Source organism: Drosophila suzukii, chromosome 3 (assembly GCF_043229965.1).
Source record: "Drosophila suzukii chromosome 3, CBGP_Dsuzu_IsoJpt1.0, whole genome shotgun sequence".
Taxonomy (NCBI): Eukaryota; Metazoa; Arthropoda; class Insecta; order Diptera; family Drosophilidae; genus Drosophila; species Drosophila suzukii.
Window position 1 is genome coordinate 15,828,720 of NC_092082.1, and position 15,654 is coordinate 15,844,373.

General features: G+C 35.1%; 1 protein-coding gene across 1 annotated transcript in view; it reads left to right on the forward strand.

The window, feature by feature from the left end:
• The first annotated feature begins 819 nt into the window (after positions 1 to 819).
• Positions 820 to 15,654, forward strand: part of LOC108006842 (G-box-binding factor) — a 30,562-nt gene continuing 15,727 nt past the window's right edge. Inside the window, exon 1 of the mRNA XM_036814785.3 lies at positions 820 to 1,683. Coding sequence (XP_036670680.3) covers positions 1,204 to 1,683 — 480 coding nt within the window. The 5' untranslated portion in view covers positions 820 to 1,203. The remainder of the gene's footprint in view (positions 1,684 to 15,654) is intronic.

Here is a 15,654-nt window from a genome sequence, read left to right on the forward strand (position 1 = left end):
TTTTAAAAAATTTTTGATTATTTGCAATCATTATATTCGAAATCGTGTTTGCAAATTTCACTAAATAAAATATTCTTTTTCATTTTAGAATTCTTAATTTTTAAATACTTCTTTATTCAGGGTATTTCAAATGTACGATTTTTTTCTCAGTAAAACATGTAGGGGTAGCACTAGTTTTTCTAGGTCTCTAGCATTTATTTTTTTACAATTTGTCATTTTTGAACCATTTTTAAAAATGAATATAATTAAAGCTTGATCTTTCAGAATTTTATTTTTAATATACACAGATAAATATATGATTATTTTTGATTTACGTAGTTAAATTCCTTTCTTTTTTTTTGTTAAGAATTTTTCAGATTAATTTTGTCAAATCGACTTGACACTTTTATTACATGACACACTTTTAACATCTTACATAAAATCTGGAGCATACTTTTGTGTGTAGTTTAACCGATCACTGCAATGTAACTAAAAGTTTCCGTTTCATTCATCATCCGAGTTCTGTTAATGTTAACATTTTATCGGAGTTGTTTGTGCCGGTAACCACCTGCTATTATTGGAGCGAAGATAGTCCCGACCAAGAGTGGACTCTGCCCCAGAAGAAAGAGTGAGTTTGAAACTGAAGTAGTCTCGGGTGCTTCGAAATTTTTTGGAGCTGAAATGTTAAATATTTACGCCCTCCGCGATGTTGCCAGAAAGTTTTTCCTGGTAACAGCTGATATACTCAAGTATCGATAAGTACTCATGGAATCGATAAGATAATCGATCGTAGAAATGTATTCGATTACATTTCGTTTCTTCTTTTTCACCGGTAATTTTGAATGCCGTGTCTACTCTCATTCTCCGGAAAAAAGCTCAACAGTTCGGACGCAAACGAAAATCGCTGCGGCTTTTATGAATTTTGTTTGTGTTGCGCGCGCGCAAGAAATCGCAGAAAATTGAAATTGATTTCCATTGAATTTCTATTAAATTGTATTGGAAAATAAATTCGCTCAAGTGTTAAAAACCAATTGATTTGTGTGTGAGTGTGTGAAAGTGAGCTTATGAGTGCGTGAAAAAATGCAATAATCCAGAGAAGGAGGAAAATAGAAGAGGAGAACCGAAAAACAATGCCAATTTAAGACAGAACGAAAAGGAAAAACAGTGAAAATAGGTACTGCTAAAGAAAATATAAATAAAGAATTCCTGTTTTAGCTGATAGAAATGCAAAAAACAACAACTACAACAACAAATATGCAGCAGGCAACGGATCTTGACTTTGATTTCCACATGCCGTGTCGCTATTTCAAAAGTTCTTTTGCGCGTTCGCTTTCGCTGAACAACAACAACAACAACAATGGGAACTGCAACAACAACGCCTTGACATTGCCCAAGAAACCGCCGGCAAACGAGGCCAAACAACAACAACAACAGCAGCAACTGGAGAATCAGGAATCGCTAGAGAGAGACAGCGAACAGGATTCCCCCTGCGCCACCCCGCCCCCCGCTCTTCCAGCACGACGTCACACCGCCAACATGCTACACTTTGGCGCCGCTAATCAGCTGCTCTCCGCACCACCACCCAACCACCCCCCGCCACAGCCACCACACCCCCCTCAGCACGTCCAACCACCGACACAATCCGCCAGGAATCTCAATCTCGTCTGGCCAATGCAACCGACCCATCAGCCACCACAGCAGCAGGTTTGTACAGTGGTCTCTGCCCTTCTGGGAATATCGAATTCCAAAGATTAAAAGAATTCCTATATTAAAAAAAAAAATATTCCAATATAGATCTTGTAACTGAGAAGGCTGGGAAGGCTCTTATAACCTTTTCTTTAAGTGTATTGTGTTGTATACTATAACATTTTTTGTGAAATTACCAAAAAAAAAGTGCTGAAAACAGGATTTCAATAAAATAATGATTAATGGGATTTCCAACTCTGTCACATAAATATTTCTAAAGTTCTAAATGGTGCTACCAGACATATCACAGTTAAAAAAAAAAAATTTTCAGACATTCTCTTTCAAAATATATAATTACGATTTTAAAGTTGTTTAGCACCAGAAGTTTTCAATTAAAAGTTAATAAATTGCCTGATGAAATTGCTGTTAAATAAATATTTTTCAAAATTCTAAATGGTATTACTAGACAACTATCTCTGATCACAATCCAAAATATATTGTGTCATTTTCAAAAAATTATTTTAAATATTTACCATGAAACAACATAACCAAGATTTTTAAATTTAGTTACTTAATTTAATTAATTAACTAATTGCCTGATGCAATGGCTGTTAAATAAATATTTCTGAAATTATAAATGGTATGACCAGAGAACTAAAATATCACTGATCACAATCCTAATAATATCCCGACATTAAAAAAAATTTTTTTTTTTATATTTACCAAGAAACAACATAACTAAGACTTTTAAAAAAAGTTAGTCTTTTATATACATACTTAGTCAAAATTCAGTTCTTTAAAGGAGTTTGACTTTAAGGTTCATCTATTATTTTCGAGGACCTACTGTACATCTTTATGCTTTCATTGCTTGGAACGCGTCTCCGTTTCCCCTCTCACTCTGCTCCACATCCCCTTCTCCCTTGCACTTTGTTATGTTGCCTTGGCAAAAGAGAAAAAAGTTTAGTTTCCTTTTTGGAGCAACTGGATATTTATGTCACCTTGTTGTTTGTCACGTAGCCTTGACAGCCTCCCCCTTGCCACCCCACCACCACCTCCTTTCCCCCGAATCATTTCGCCTCCTTTGGCATTGGCCAGTGGTTGTTGTTCCTGGCCATGTTATGACAAAGTTTTTGTTTCTCCGATTTAAGGTCAACATGATTTATGTGCGAAAAGCGCTTGAGTCGCTGATGTGCGTGTGTGGGTCGAGATTGGAGAGCAAACTTCATTTGGCATTGATAAGGGTGGTAGGAGGGGTTTTTCGAGGGGGTATATGTAACATTTATCAAGTGTTTTAACGAGTTCAGCAGCCGACATCAAGTGGAATTGAAAGTTGCAGTAGGGTACCTCAGATGTAATGTTGGTAATACTCTTTTTGAGATGATCTACGTACGTATTTTCCTCCTTTTTGGCAAGTTTGAATTTACACAGTTCCAGTATTACTAGTTCTGTAGACTTATTTTTATTGAAGTAAATATACATACTTTGAAAAAAAGTTAAAAAAAATATAAAACTCAAATGTAGTGTTGGTAATACTCTTTTCGAGATGGTATATGTACATATTTCCCTTCTTTTTGGCAGATTTGAATACCCCTAGTTTCAGTATTACTAATTTTATGGATTTATTTTCATTAGAGTAGATATACATACATTGAAAAATAGCTAGAAAGAATATAAAACTCAAATGTAATCTTGGTAATACTCTATTGGAGATGATTTATGTACATATTTCCCTCCTTTTTGGCGGATTTTAATATACAAAGTTCCGGTATTACTAGTTCTATGGATTTATTATCATTAAAGTAAATATACATACTAAGAAAAAAACCTAGAAAGAATATAAAGCTGTCTACAACCCATAAATAGTTTGTATAACAATTCCGATTTCCGATTTATAAATAGAGCGTAATCAAATGGGCTTTAAATTTAAATTTCGGTGAATTTGAATAAGTGCCAGCAATTTTCTCAATTTTTGATTGATTGAACTGGAATTCAAGTACTACATAACGTATGTACTAGAAATGAAAAATTTAGAATCTTTATGTGGGTTCTAAGAAAAAGAATATATTTTTTGTAAGTTTTGAGAACTAATAATAACACGTTTTGAGATATTTGTGAAACAAAAATTTCCTTTGCCTAATTTTCAATGTTTTCGTTTAAGTGCTTCAAACATTTTATACCTCTGTTGATGTTTCCTACTTTGTATATTTCCCCTGCCCTAAAATCAGATGTTTCCACCTCCAATTTTCACTTCCTTCGGCTTGAAGGCCTCTGCCGTCATCGGCCATCGCCACCCTCCACCTTTTGACCTTATCGAACAATCACAATATTTCCTCAACTCATTCTCAAGCAAAAATATTCCATAGGCACCCACCGATTCCGCTGAAAACTCAAGCGTAAACATCGAAAGCAAAACTTTTGTTTAAAGAAAAATGCTAGCAAGGTCTTGGCCTAAACAGTAATTAGCCATAGAATTACTGTGTGTGTGGTGTTTCAGCTCCTTATACGTTTATGTTTTTTTGGGCCTATAGTCAATTAGGGCGTTTGAAAAAGCGACTAACTGCGTGCAAAGGTCAGGTGGTGATTTAATGATTTGGATTGGGGTTTCGGTTTTGGGTGGCAATCTCCCAGGCCATATAGACGATTTTCGTTTTGGAATTGGCAGTCATGGCAACGGACAATCAACAAGTTTATGGCCTTTTGTCTGGGGCATGCAAAACTACTGGCAATTGGATATGGCCAAAGCACCCCCATCCCAACCCAATCTCAAGCCTCATTACGAAATGTCGCCAAGATTTTGCGGCTTTAATAGCTGCCGATAAAACGTAATGAGAAAAAGTGGCAGCAAACAAAGCTTATTATTTTTGTTTTATATATATTTTTCTTTTTATTTTTTCTTTCTTTTTTTTTATTTTCTTTATGATTGTCACTTGATATCGTTGCCGGTTTTGTTGTTGCGGCCTCTTGGCCACACTTGAATGGCTCCGTTGTCGCATAATTTGAATTTTTCTAAGCAGCAGCAGCAGCTGCTGCCTGCTTTCCCTACTCTCGACTTCAACTTGCAACTTGTGGTGTAGGAGTTGTTGCATGCTCCATAGTTTCATCCTCCCGCGGAGTGGAGTTCATTGCATCGGGTTTTCACTTTCAATTGGCTGGTAAAATATAAAATAGAAAAAAAACAACAAACCGCATTCGTTGACAGCTGACTTACCAACTAAAATGGCCATCGCTGGCAGGCGTGAATAGAAGTCAAATTACGTTGACCTTATGGGGGAGGGGGATATTACCCAATCCATCTGGCATTAACCCATCGAAGTCATGTTACGGTAACTAACCAGCCAAGAGAGTGTAACTTTTTCTACAGTCATAAATCATCATTTTACCAATAAAGAAAAACCTTGTACTTGGCAAATAATACTCAATTAAATATTTTTAACAATCCTAACGAACTTGGTGAGCAAGCTGTAAAGTACTTTCCCAAAAGAAGACATTTTACACCAATAAATTACAAAACGCTGTAAAAAAGATTGTATTTATAAAAAAGCATTTCAAAAATTTTTAACAATATAAACCTTTTGAAATATGTTTAAAATACAATTGTCACTACAAAAATGCTCGTCTCATTTTGCGCATGAATAATTATAATTTGCTTGACAACTGCTTCAATTGAAAAACCTAATTACACTAAGTTTGGTACTTCCTAACCTTGATTTTTGACTACTCCCTCTCTACACATACATCATTATTTCTTGTCATTCGGTTCGTTTAGCCTAAAGATTGTAATATCGCTGAAATGTCTATATTATGCCAGTTATAAGACCATGACCACAGTAGGAGTATTGCATGGTAGTTTTTTGTTCCTTAGCTAATTGACGTTTAGGGTAATTGAAGGTAATTTCAGAGCATAATAAGGGATCTCATATCAAGCTGCTAAGCTAAGATTGACACAAAGCGTATAATATGTCTGAATAATATAATCTGCGTGACAACTTTTGTCTTAAGGTAAAAAATAAAAAGCTTATCTGGCTTAATAAAATTGAATCGGGTCAAAAAAGACCATGTTCAGCACAATATACTTTTGGTAAATTAAGTTAAATCAGAAATGTGTGTATCTCTCCGAGCTCAGCTTTTTAGGTACTATCATCATAAATTATTGAACCATAAATTAAAAAAAAAAATAAAATCGAATCAAAAATAGACCACTTGTAAACGGGGTTTCACTAAGGCGTGTGAGAGTCTAAAAAGTCCAAATACTTAATGTTGTTCGCCTAGAAATTCCCTTATTAAAATACGTTAGTTATAAAGTTCATTGACTTGCCATAAGCTCCTTAAACTAATGCAAATTTCTTCTCACATGTTCCCATTTAAAACGATGTCCATATAAATCTGCAACTTTATTTATTCCCCCCGGGGTAAAAGCGAGAAAAGAAACGCCAAATTTCTTATAGCACTTCGTTGGAAATCCCAGGCCTCATCACCGCATCATCGCCTGTAGCCCCTTCACATGGGATATATGCGATATATGGGGGATATGTAAAGAGTGCTCTCGGCCATTCGGCCACAATTTCATTCCATCTGCTCGTCAATCGTCAACGCCACAGAGGTGGAGCAAGAGGGGGGTGCCCGAGTGGTGAGGGGGCGTTGCAGAAGTGCAGACGCCACTTTGCCCCAGGTTGCATTACGCAAAGAGCAAAAAAAAGTAGATATATTGAAGCGTGAAGAAAAAATTAAATTAGTTGGGCACTTTGGATACCCTCCTTAAAAATATTTACCCCCAAACTCAACAATATTTTCATGAGCAAGTGAAAAAATCAATTTAAATGTTCCTTATTTTGTTCTAATTATTGGTAGTATATCAGAAAAATGATGGTATTTCAAGGACTGGAAATATTAAAAAAATATATCGTGTCATAGTAAAACCAATTAAATCCCAAAATCGGTTGATATAACCAACCTTTTTTTTTAAAACGATATTACTATCAAAATGAAACTTCAATCATTCTGAAATGTACATCCCTATCAACATTTTTTAAAAAAATCGATAAAAAGTTCTATAGTATTTTAATGATGATATCTTTATATATATATGTATGTAATATTACCAGTAACATAAAAGAATGGAAAAATACAGAAAATAAGTTCAATAAAAGTAAAAGCCAAAACCCTGTAAAACCAAGAAACTTTAGAAGGAAAAATTAGGAGCACTTAACTTTAGACGATGCCATAAAAAACTTTGGCCAGGTAACTTTTGGGCTAAGACTGATGGACCGGCATTAAGAGAAGTGTGTCCGGACAAAGGGATAAAATGAATGTGTCTGTTGATTTGGTGCATTTGGCGCTGGCCACAGAACGCATCGGGTAGTGGATTGCCCCACCAGTCCACATAACCCCCGGTATTCCCGGGATAGCTCCCACATAAATCGTGAGCGAAGGAAGACGGAGAGAGAATTTCCTCGACAAGTGTGATATTTATTTATAGCGCCGGCCAACTCGTGCGAAAATTGCATGGAAAAAAGACCGAAAAATGAAAACACAGAGAAGCCAAGAGAGATAAATGCAGAAATGGGTTAACTTGGCTTGAATGTTTTATTCATACAGCCGGCTAAGTGCAGTGAATGAAATGCATAAAGGCGAAGAAGATGCGATGCTGAAGAAATCATAACAATTTCTTTTCTTTTTTGTTTAGCTTCTTTTTTGTTTTGAGATTGAATAACCGTAACAATTGCAACTGTCAAGACAATTTGGGAAATATTTTAAAAGGAGCTTCGTGTCTGGATTGGCATTCCAATTTGGCCGGCACCCAGCTCTGTGGCCAAAGTCTCAACTTGGCCAAGTATTTCCATTTGGCAAGTCTCTTGATTGACTGACTGATTGACTGACTGACTGACTGATGGAGTGAGCTGGTCCGGGGCATTTTGCATTTTGGCCTGATCGTGAAATCGTCTCTCATCGCCGCAGTCTCATTAGGCATTTTCCCAAGCCGGAAACTATTTGGCCATAATATTTGGTCATCTCACCAACTTTTCCCCCTCCTTTTTCTTCGCTTTTGGATTGACACATTGAAATAGTTTGTGTTTGCCTAGGACGGGTTTTAAACTAAAGTTTGCTTTTCCATTTGTTTTTTTTTTTTGGTCAACTCTCATTTGCGTTTAGGCAATCACTTCAATGCCTGGTAAGTTCGAGGTAAAAAAGTAAAGTAAAGTACAATTAGCTTTGTTAATTGAAAAATTGCTTCATATACAAGAGGCCATTTCAAGTGCTTCGACTACGTATACATACATAAAGTTGCCGAAATATATCCGGAAACATCTGAAAGTGGAGTATTCTATTTAAAGTCCCCCGAAACAAATTGAAATTTAAAGAGGAACATCTTTCCCGCACGAAATTTATTCGATTCTTTATTAACTCAATTAATCAAATGCGAACATAAATTATGTAGATATACATTTCAGACATTTTTGGCATCCACCTAATTTATGTATTTTTCCAAAATATTCTGTTTGCCGTTTTGTGCCCACTCAGTGTAAACATAGTAATAATAATAAATTTTTTATATTTTTTGGAAGAGGAACATTAAAAATGAATATTTATTTTTAAGGAAAGTATACAAAAAGAAAAGCCAAAAGCCGGCTTTTGCCGGTTTTTAAAAACACCTTTGGGAAATACACTGCTGGTTAGAAATATTGAGTATACGTTAATCTCAAGATATATAAAGAAAAACAGGAAAAATGAATGGTATTAGCGCACAACCCAAACCAAACAAAATTTCCATTATTTGAAAAATCTGAAAATCTAGATTTTATAACTCGAGCTGTTGGATCCCGACGTGGGATACCTCTTTGAATTTTTAATTGAATTTTCTAATAATCTGCATTCAAATATTTCTTTTTCATGTTCGATTTTTCGGTAATTCCAATGGTTTTCAGAATGGGTCCCCAAAACTGGACTCCTAGATTCCATAACTTTGTTAATTTGATCCCGTTTTTGAAGTGTGATACCTCTATGAATTTGTGGTTGAATTCTCAAATAATCTGCATTTAAATATTTTCTTTTAATGAGGGTCGAAATTTTTACCCATTTTCATGTTCGATTTTTCCGTATTTCCAGTGGATTTCAAAACGGGACCCCAAAACTGCACTTCTAGATTCCATAACTTGGGTAGTTTGTTCCCGATTTTAAAGTGTGATACCTCTTTGAATTTGTGGTTAATTTTTCTAATAATCTGCATTCAAATATTTCTTTTCAACGAGGGTCGAAATTTTGACCCATTTTCATGTTCGATTTTTCGGTAATTCCAATGGTTTTCAGAATCGGTCCCCAAAACTGGACTCCCAGATTCCATAACTTTGTTAATTTGATCCCGATTTTGAAGTGTGATACCTCTATGAATTGGTGGTTGAATTCTCAAAGAATCTGCATTCAAATATTTTCTTTTAACGAGGGTCGAAATTTTGACCCATTTTCATGTTCGATTTTTCGGTAATTCCAATGGTTTTCAGAATGGGTCCCCAAAACTGGACTCCTAGATTCCATAACTTTGTTAATTTGATCCCGATTTTGAAGTGTGATACCTCTATAAATTTTTGGTTGAATTCTCAAATAATCTGCATTTAAATATTTCCTTTTAACGAGGGTCGAAAGTTTGACCCATTTACATGTTCGATTTTTCCGTATTTCCAATGGGTTTCAGAATAGGAACCAAAAACTGCACTTCCACATTCCATAACTGGGGTAGTCTGATTCCGAATTTGAAGTGTGATACCTCTATGAATTTGTGCTTTGAATTCTCTAATAATCTGCATATAAATATTTATTTTTAGCGAGGGTCGAAATTTTTGACCCATTTTCATGATCGATTTTTTCGTATTTCCAGTGGGTTTCAGAATGGAACCCCAAAACTGCACTACTAGACTCCATAACTTCGGTTATATAATCCAGATTTAGACGTGGGATACCTCTATGAGTTTGTGGTTGAATTCTCTAATATTCTATATTAAAATTTCTATTTGAAGCGAGGTTCCACATTTTAACCCATTTTCATGTTGGATTTTTCCGTAATTTCAAAGGGCTTCGGAATGGGACCCCAAAACTGCACTTCTAGACTCCATAACTTGGGTTATATAATCCCGATTTAGACGTGGGATACCTCTATGAGTTTGAAGTTGAATTCTGTAATGAATTTTTACAATAAAAGGTCCAAATCTAGTCAAACATAAAAATCTTACAATTTGTTTTTAAATTCAAAACAGTGTGTAAGCTCGTAGAATTTCTATTACCCAGAAGGCAGAAATGGTAGGCAGACATGTTTAAAAAAATTATATTAGCGTGAATCCGCTAGACCGTGACTATGACTATACTATATTATAAAAGTCGGAGAGACAAGTTCTCTCCTTTTCTGGCTATCTTTCTGCATTTAAAGCGGTGGCTCATGGTGAGTTCATCAAGTGTAAAACAATAACAACGAAAACGGCCGCAAAAACAACAAAACAAAAAAACGCCCAGCAGAGCAGCAAATTTCAAAAGGCGGAATTGCGCCGATAACAAAACAACAACAATAGCAGTAACAAGGTAAACCGAAATTAAAGTAAAACATCCACTAAAAAAAGTTGGACCCGCAGTGAACGCGTTTCGCTGCGTTTGTCCGCGTTCCCCTTCAGCAACCACCCTCAGATCGGCAAAAAACTACAGTACAACATCTATAACTCAGAATAACTGAAAACAATATCACAGATCTCGAGGTATTTTCAGAACAGTTTCTTATGAAAATGGTTTTAGAATCAATAAAAGTAGTACTAGTACCGTTTAAGTGATGGAATTACTTTCTCAGCGATCAATTTGATAATTTTTTATACTTTGCTAAGACACACTTCTATTTTTATTTTAAAAATATAATATATTTATATGTATTTTTAAAAAACAAAAAAATATGAAGTGAAATATAAATTTTAAGATATGACATGTAATTATACAGGGAACACGTTCCATTACATTTTAGATTATACTACAAAAATGTAGTTTGATTAATAAAACTTATTGTTTGTTTATCGAAAAATTATTAAAATGAATTTATAATTTGTGGTACTTAGTAAAATGAGCTTCGTTAAGAATTTGTTGATATTTGAAATAAATATTTAAGTCCAAGTCATGCTTTTTGAACAATATTTGTTTTTACAATGGTACATTTAATCTTTTTAATTGTAACAAGTTTTCATTATTTATAACATACAATATAAAAAGGATTATAAAGATCTTGAAATCAGACAAATTAAAATGTTTTCAAAACAATAAGATGGTGTCAAACTTTTTGGAACAAGTTAAAATTTTTGTGTAAAACATGGTTAGATCTGTAGAGGTTTTACTGTTGCACATGACGTATAGCGTTGCGCATGCGTACCTGTTGAATGTCCCCCTTTTTACCCCTTTTACCTTTCCGTCTGCTTGTCAACTTTTTGGACAGAAAAAAAGGGGAGTTTTAAAGCTGGCGGAAATAATAAATTCTAGCCTCGACAACAGCAACAATTGCCGCTTCTTCTTGTTTCTTCGCTCTTTGTCTTCATTTGTTGAATTCTCCCATTACATGTCTGTAAGCTACACATGTCAAGTTGAAGACGCAATCAAAGCAGGAATTCCCCCTTTTTTCCCCCAGTGCATTTAACATTTCTTTTTTGGTGAAACCTTTTTTCTTCTTTTTTTTGCTCGTATAACTTTTCTTTATAAAAATGATGGTTTTATCTAGATTTGGATTTTTGTTTGGCTGCTTCTGAAGCGTAACAACTAAATTAACAGCGTTTAGATTAAAATGTATTTTAAACAAGCTGAAAAAGAGATGAAAAAGAGGTCAACAAAGAAAGATTTTGTGGGAAAATGTGAAATTTTGTTGAAAAGGGTAAAGTTCTGGTAGGGGAGAGTTGGGCTAAAATCTTAAGACAGCGTGTGAAAAGCAAGTTTTTGAAAGGAAAAAGGCAAAGGCAGTAAAGTGGAAATATGTAAATTTCCTATATGTGCCTATACATTCCCATTTACCCTCCAGAAAATCCCTCAAGCTTTTATTTGCCAAATACTCGAAACTAATTTCAGGGCTTAAGTTGTTCAGTTTCAGCTTCACTTAAAGCAGGGCCCCAAAAATGTATAAAAGCCAGAACAAATAAGGTCAACAGCGCAGCTTATAAAGGTCATGGGGCAATAATAGGGGGTGGTTCTCGGCTGAGTGGGCGGTGGTCCATGGAAATGATGCCCCAAGTGACAGAGGAAAAAGATCTCGACTCGAGGTTGCCAATTCTTTGGGCTGCATAAACACAACAGAATGCAACAGAGGGAGAAAGAATTCAGCAGATAGAGGGGAGAGCGGGCAGTGAACATTGAAATAATGATAGCCCCAGGGTGTCGAGAGGGGGAGGGGGGAAATGCAATGGAAAATGCGGAGGAAAAGCGAAGGCATATCTGTGGATGCTGTGGCTCAAATCAAAATGCAGCCAAAACAATGCAACCAGCAAGACAATGGAATGGGGATAGGGGATCATGGGTGGTGGTGGAAAGGGGGCCAAAAGGGGAGGCAACTGCACCCCACAATGCAGCCAGACCATTAATGAAAATGGCCAACAGAGCTGCCACCAAAATGCATAGAAAACTGGCAAGAGCGGCGCACAAATGCGAGAAATAGAGATGGAAACGTAGTGCACTTAAAAGATATCCTTATAACTTGTAATTTAATTTATTTTAAATTTTAATAATTGCCTTGTCAGGATATAAACTAATTTCCATCTTTATATATTATTAATATTTACTAATATATATATTAATAGTTCTTATAGTAAATATATACTAACATAAAAACAGTACATGTGTGAAATTTAAAATATTTTTACTTCTGATATTTGTCTCTTTTAACGTTTATATGATTTTGACATATGTACATCATAAAAATTGTTTCTATTTTTAATTATAATCTCATCGATTTCTGTGGATAAACCTATCGATATTATCGATATCTTAATGTCTTGTAAAAGTTTCATCAACATATATATTTTACCAAACTTTAAAGACGCTCTCCGTAAAACTATGTTGCTATAATGTAAGCTCATTTAAAGAAATGAACGTTATGCCTACTAAAAATCCGAAGTATAAACATTAATTTTAATAGCCTTTAACTAAGATTAGATGAAACAATGCTCCTTTTTTTTAACACTGTAGGGGCGTAGATGGGGTTTTTGAGGTCTGCCCGCATTGTTTTCATTTGCTTCGTTTTCGCATGCTTAATTATGGCCATTGACATGCAACGTGTTGCACTAGTCCGAGCAGCAGCAACTAGCAACTAGCAACACCAGAAACGAGCAGCAACACGAGTACCCACAACGTCAGACGGCGTTTGCATCCGAGAGATACGCAGCCAACTAATAGGCAAAACACAGCTCAACTGGATGCTGGTTTTTGCACTTCTCTGGAGGGCCTATCAAATTAATCATTCCGTATCACATTTCGCCAGCTATGTACATTTATAGCTCTATTTCCCCACTTTGGCTCGGAATTTATCTTTTTTGGCTGCGACATAAATTACACGCATTCGCCGGCGGAAGGGAAAATAGCTCTTTAAATTTAGTTTTGCACACCCTTTTTTTTCTGCCGTCCCTTTCGGTGGCTCATAAATCTCTTGGTTTACAGTTTGCCATGCACAATATTTTAATTGCCGCTACTGTTTCTGTATCTGTATCTTCACCGCCGCTCTGGCTGAAAAGTATCTCATGAATTGAGTTGCAAACACCGAGAGTATCTCGCAACTAGTGTTTATGACCAGACTTTCTCTATGGCCATTTAAAGTTCTAGTTCTAGTTGCAATTCTAGTGGAATTTATGGCACTTGTGGTGTTTAATAGGTAATATATTTAACAACAGTTGGCTTATTTTTGCAATATTTTGCTTTTCATTTGGTTGGTTAATAAACTGGAAATTTATGGGACTGACGGGCTTTTTCATAAAATAAAAATAAATGGGTATACACAATTTAAAATATTATTTTGCAAGACAATGACTACTTCGTCTCTAATGTTTTTCTAAAATAATGTATAACACTAGATTATATAATAATTTTTTGAAAATTAAATATGTTTTGTTAGTTCCTTGTAAAGTTGTACCCCTATATTACGAAAAAGTCAAAGTCAAAAATAATTTACTCGGACATACCAAAGAAAATTTTGTTTAAAAAACATCCAACAAAAAGATTTTTGACTTTTTGTGATCTAAAGGTCAACATCTACCATTAATTCATCATCATTCTTCTTGGAACATTTTGACTGTGAACTAATGTAATTAACTTAGCAACCATTTGTTTTATTCCATTTAATTCGCTAATCTTTGTTTGTACTTTAGAAGATTTCCCACATTTCCCACAACGGTTCTGAAACTCACTTCCTGTCTTTCCCCGCAGATTTAAATTTTTCATTTTCATAAAGGTTCCTTCTCTGCGGCTGGCATGTTGGCTGGCCAAAATTAGAACGCTAATGAGCCATCTCACTCTGGACACATTAAAGTAAATTGAAAAATATTATAATTAACATACGAATTCCCGTCTTCCAGCTAAAAATATATGCTAAAAGGCCATTAAACGCAATTAGCCAATTAGCATGGGCCATCAGCGGCGCCCAAGCCTCGAAAATGGCCAAAAGTACCAACAACAAATGCCAACAACATTCGACTTCCGTTAGAATCAAAAAAACATATTCGAAATGCGTTTTGTTGTTGCTGCCGAGAGCGTGCAAATTGCTGTCCCAATTTTTCAAGCATAAAAAAGCCGAGCAAAAGAGACGGCTACATAGTGTTAGATAGAGACAGGGCAATGGAGTTGCTTAAAAAAAAAACAATTTAAAAATATATTTTGCAAGTTGGCGGCTAAGGCAAACGAATGGACAGACACATAAAAAAGAATTATTATGTAATTTTCGCTTCACTCTTTTCTTGCCGGCGCTTTTGTGCATAATATTTCTTGGATTTCCTCAGCTATTTTGTTTATATCGTTTTTTTTTTGGTTGGACAATCAGCGTTTGGCAGTGGATTAAAGGGAGTGCTGGGCATTTATATAAGGTGTGTTCGCAGTGGCAAGGCAGTTGATCTATAATTGCGGAGATATCCTAAGTGCATTAGATCTTAAGGTGATCTTGGGTGGATTGGATTTTGTTAAACGATTTTAATTACATTTAGAGAATTGTGGTTAAGTTTTCCCTTTTTGGGTAGGCTCGTTTAAAAATCAAGTAAAAGTCTACGGTAGCTAAAACAAAAATGATATTTAACAACTGATTAAAATGTTTTTTGGGTAGAAATTTTAAAAATTTAAAATATTTTAATCTTTTTAGGTTTTAAATAAACCAATCTATAGGGACTTATTTTTCAATTTTCTTAAAAATTTTTAAGAAGAAATATATTTTTTGGTTGCCTAGGAATACATTTTAAATTCAAAAGTTTTAAATTATATAGAATTTAGCTTCATTATAAGCTTTTCCTAAAACTGTCACAACTAAATCTATATGTTCCACTTGGCTTAAACTTTTTTTGAATGGCTTTTCTCACCTCAGGCTGAACTTTGATTTACTTTTGTATTCAGTTCATTGAACCTTTTGCCAAAAAAAGCCGCCAACCAAAAAAGTGAATTCTGCCAAACACTGAAAACCAAAAAAGAGTTTGCCGAAAGACATAAAAAAGAAATATAAGCGTAATGAATTGGCTGAGATGCTCACATGGAATCGCGTGCTTGATAATATAATGTAAAAAAGTTGAAGTTCGCTGCGGTCGCTTGACGACGTGAACTGAAACTTTAAGTGCAAGTTAAAAATTATGCACAAAAAAAACACAGAAAAGGAACAATAACAAAAATAAAAGGCAGCCAGAAATATCGTAAAATTAAATCGCAGACACTTGAAGCGTGTTGGGGCACTAAAGAGTCTCACCTGCCGGCACCATCCCCTTTTCCTATAAACCAAATCCACCCACCTATCCCCAATCCAAG